At 56.6% G+C, this 3,502-nt stretch overlaps 1 protein-coding gene across 2 annotated transcripts in view; it reads right to left on the bottom strand.

Moving 5' to 3' along the window:
- The window catches only part of DNMT3A (DNA (cytosine-5-)-methyltransferase 3 alpha), an 80,066-nt gene that overhangs the window by 14,749 nt on the left and 61,815 nt on the right, over nt 1-3,502 (bottom strand). The window contains exons 1-2 of one of the 2 annotated variants that reach the window (XM_011950519.1): nt 3,410-3,496; nt 896-963 (exon numbers count right to left, since the gene is read on the bottom strand). The exons of the other annotated variant lie outside the window; for it this stretch is intronic. Coding sequence (XP_011805909.1) covers nt 896-963; nt 3,410-3,413 — 72 coding nt within the window. The 5' untranslated portion in view covers nt 3,414-3,496. Of the gene's footprint in view, nt 1-895; nt 964-3,409; nt 3,497-3,502 lie in introns of those variants that run through there. 2 annotated transcript variants of the gene reach the window in all.

Below are 3,502 nucleotides of genomic sequence, written 5' to 3'. Positions count from 1 at the left end.
CCCTCTTTCACCCAGGCTGGAGTGCAGTGGCGCAATCTCGGCTCACTGCAACCTCTGCCTCCTGGGTTCAAGAGATTCTCCTGTGTCAGCCTCCCAAGTAGCTGGGATTACAGGCATGCACCACCACACCCAGCTCATTTTTGTATTTTTAGTAGAGACAGGGTTTCACCATATTGACCAGGCTGGTCTCTAACTCCTGACCTCAGGTGATATGCCCGCCTCGGCCTCCCAAAGTGCTGGGATTACAGGCATGAGCCACCATGTCCAGCCTATGGAAATGTTAATTCTATCCAAATATTAATCAGGCACTATTGTTTAGACACAGGTATTGGTTCCACCCTCTCCTATCTTAAGACTAGGATCTTCAGCCAGGCATGTGCCTGTAATCCTAGTTACTGAGCAGGGAGGATCACTTGAGCCCAGGAGTTCAAGACCAGCCTGGGCAATATAGCAAGACCCTGTCATCAAAAATTAAAAAAGCAGGGTGGACCCTCTTTTCTTCTCCACAATTTCTCTGGGCAATCAATCTCTCCTATTCCTGGTTTCCAGGCCACAATTCTAGTTTTGTGATGTCTGCTGATGATGAAATCACTGCTCTGGGTTTAAAAAGCCCATCTCCCCCAGCACATGCTCAAACACCACAGGAAGCTCCCCAAGAGCCTGCCTGTTCCCATGCTCAGACGCCATGTTGGAGTTCTTATGGATCACACCCAATGTGTATTGTTACCAGATTCGACCCCTTCTATGTGCACCCTTCAGATCCATAAATACATGTATTCATTCAGTTATTTACTGAGCAGGCACTATAGACCAGGCGTGCTCTCTGCCATCCCACCAACAAATTAATAAGCCAAACCCCAGTTATTCTCCCATTGCACAGCCTCCATCCTTTCACCGTATCACACTCGTCTTTCAGGCTACGATCCACGCGCCCATTCCTTCTCACAACCCGCTCCAGGATCCCTACAAAGGAGAATGAAATCCTTGATACTTAGCTCTGAGAACCATTAGCCTTTTACTGAATCTAGGAAATACGGCTCTCAGACTTCAAGGCTCTGCACCCATTTCTACCATACCAGATTCAGTGGGGAGAAAACCTCATTTTCTACATGCCTTTCAAAAGAGCTCCCCCAGGGGCCTAGAGCTGCAAATGCAAACCCATCCTGAAGGGTAAAGAGGATAAGCAAGCAACCTGGAGCAGGAGGAGCTCTAATCTGAAGTTGGAGCCTCTACATTCCTGTCGGAGCCTCACAACCAGCAGCTGACTTTGGAGCAGTCCTTTCCGGTAGGAGTTGCTCCAACATAAAAAGGCACTTGAATGGAAGGATTTCTGGTAAGCTTTTCTGACCTGTTTAAGAATCTGGTGTATATATGGACCAATGATTCCCAGGACTCTCCCAAAGCCTGTCAGTGGACCCCCCAGATCCAAGGGTCCCAGGTTAGGAACCTTTGTTTGAAGCTCAGTGGTCCAACGTATTGTCTTATAGATTCATTTAATTTCACTGAGTCTTCAAGTCTTTGCCTCCAAGCCACAGACCAAATCTGTTTCTTATGGCGATTCCGAAAACACTGAAGATGTTAAATCCTAGTTTTTCCTTTGACTCAACAAATTCTAAAACAGGATAATGCATCCTTTGCCCCCAACCCCCAAACAGCTGGGAAAATGAGCTCATGGATGGCGGAATGAGCTCAGGGATCGGACTGCGGGGGTGGAAGAATGTGGAGTAATTGCTCATCGCTCCCTAGTCCCGCTCTCACCTGGCCAAAACTCTGCCATCCCCTTCCTATCAATTAGCCATCGCCTCCTCCCATAGAGAAGGTGCACTGAAGTGTGGACCCCGCTATGGGGGAGGGTGCCTCCCTTCCTGGGATCCTCAGCTGCCCTCGCAGAGGAGCCCACACCTCGCCGCTGCTCCTCAGCCACCACGCCTTCTCAAGCTTCAGGCATGGGTGGCTGACCTAGGGTGATGCCTTGGATAATCCAAAGACCCTGTTTCCAGGCGTGGCGAGGCCCCTGAGCCAGTACAAGGTGTGCAGGTGGCAGAGGGCGGGAAGGGGAAAGGACCCGCTATCACTTCCTCGACAGCCGCAGCAGCAGGTGGGCTGGGCTGCTCCCCAGGTCTAGGAGTCGTGCCTGACACCACCCTCAGCACTCCCCCACGGCCCCTTTGTCTCTCTTCTCAGCCCCTTCACAGCGAGTTCCTGAACATTCTTCTTCCCCCACAACTTCCCCCAGCTTGTCAGATGCCGCGCTGCGAGCTGCTCAGCATCCCCAGCCCACTTGGTGCAGAACACGCACCCGGCCCGGTGAGGGCTGGCGGAGGAGGAAGGGGCCTCCATCAGGACTGGGGCAGTGGGGTGGGGGAAGGAAGAAGGGGGTGGGTTAGCAGCGGGAGGCCTGACGAAAGGGGAAGAAGGGGCAGCCGGAGCTGGGTGGGGGAGGGGCCTCATTAGAATAGGCCTGTCTGGGGCGTAGGGAAAGCACCCCTTCCCCCTGCACTCCTGTCTTCCTCCCCAGGCAAACAATAAGAGAAACAGGGGTAAACTCGAGGCTCTCCCATTTGGGCTGCAGGCCGCTCACCCCCAGGGGGCAGAGAAACCAGGCGGCATTCAAGAGACACCACACCATTCCCCACTCCCTGCTGGCTCACGGAAGCCCCTGGTCCTGGAGTCCGTCCAGCCTGGGAAAGCCACCGGGAACTCCGGTGACTACTGCCTCCTGTCCACTCCCATCTCCTCAGGCAGTTGTCCCGCCTCCACCTCCCCCTGCGACTGCAGCGCTTCCCATTCCAAAGGTCAGAGGTCTGAGCGCCACCGTCCCCAAGCCCATGCGGCCTTGGGCTACCCTGGTGTCACAGGCCGGCCCCCTGTCAGGGTCGCACCGTGCCCTCCCGCCCCCCACCACTTCTTTCTGGCGGCCTGCCCGGAGGCTTCCAGGAACTCGCAGGAGAGGAAGCTGTCCCTCTCAACAGGCTGCAAGCTGGCAAGGCCCTGAGGAAAGCGTGGTCCCCCAGCCAGGAACGCAGGTCAACAGGGAAGTGCCAGGCACCCATCTGCCAGCTCAGCTGAAGCTGCCTCCAACCCAACTCCTGGGCCACCAGCTCTGCGTGCCCCAGCCTGCAGTTACCACTGCCCGGGCTCCCAGCCGGCTGCTCTTCCTGTCCCCCGAGGGCGCCAGGTGCCACTGGAGCCCTCGAGGAGTGGGGCCTTGGGGCTCGTGGGCAGGGAGGCGGCGGGCCAGCACTAAGTCAGCATCTCCAGAACTCGGGCCAGGCCGGGACGCCCCGGCTGCTGCGGGCTGGGGAGGCATACTTGACTCTTTTCAAACGCGGAGGGCTGCGGAGATCCTCCCACCGGCCCTGCCGCCTCCCCGCCCCCGGTCTCCCTGGGGCTCCGTCCAGGAACCTACCCATAAGGCCAGGTGCAGCCCCTCTGCAGTCGCGCTCAGGTGTGAGCCCCGGCCCTGAAGCTCTGGAAGTAGCTGCCCGTCTGGGGGGAGGGG

Source organism: Colobus angolensis, unplaced genomic scaffold, assembly GCF_000951035.1.
Source record: "Colobus angolensis palliatus isolate OR3802 unplaced genomic scaffold, Cang.pa_1.0 Scaffold109, whole genome shotgun sequence".
In the NCBI taxonomy this organism is placed as follows: domain Eukaryota; kingdom Metazoa; phylum Chordata; class Mammalia; order Primates; family Cercopithecidae; genus Colobus; species Colobus angolensis.
This window is presented reverse-complemented; position numbering and strand designations above follow the sequence as displayed.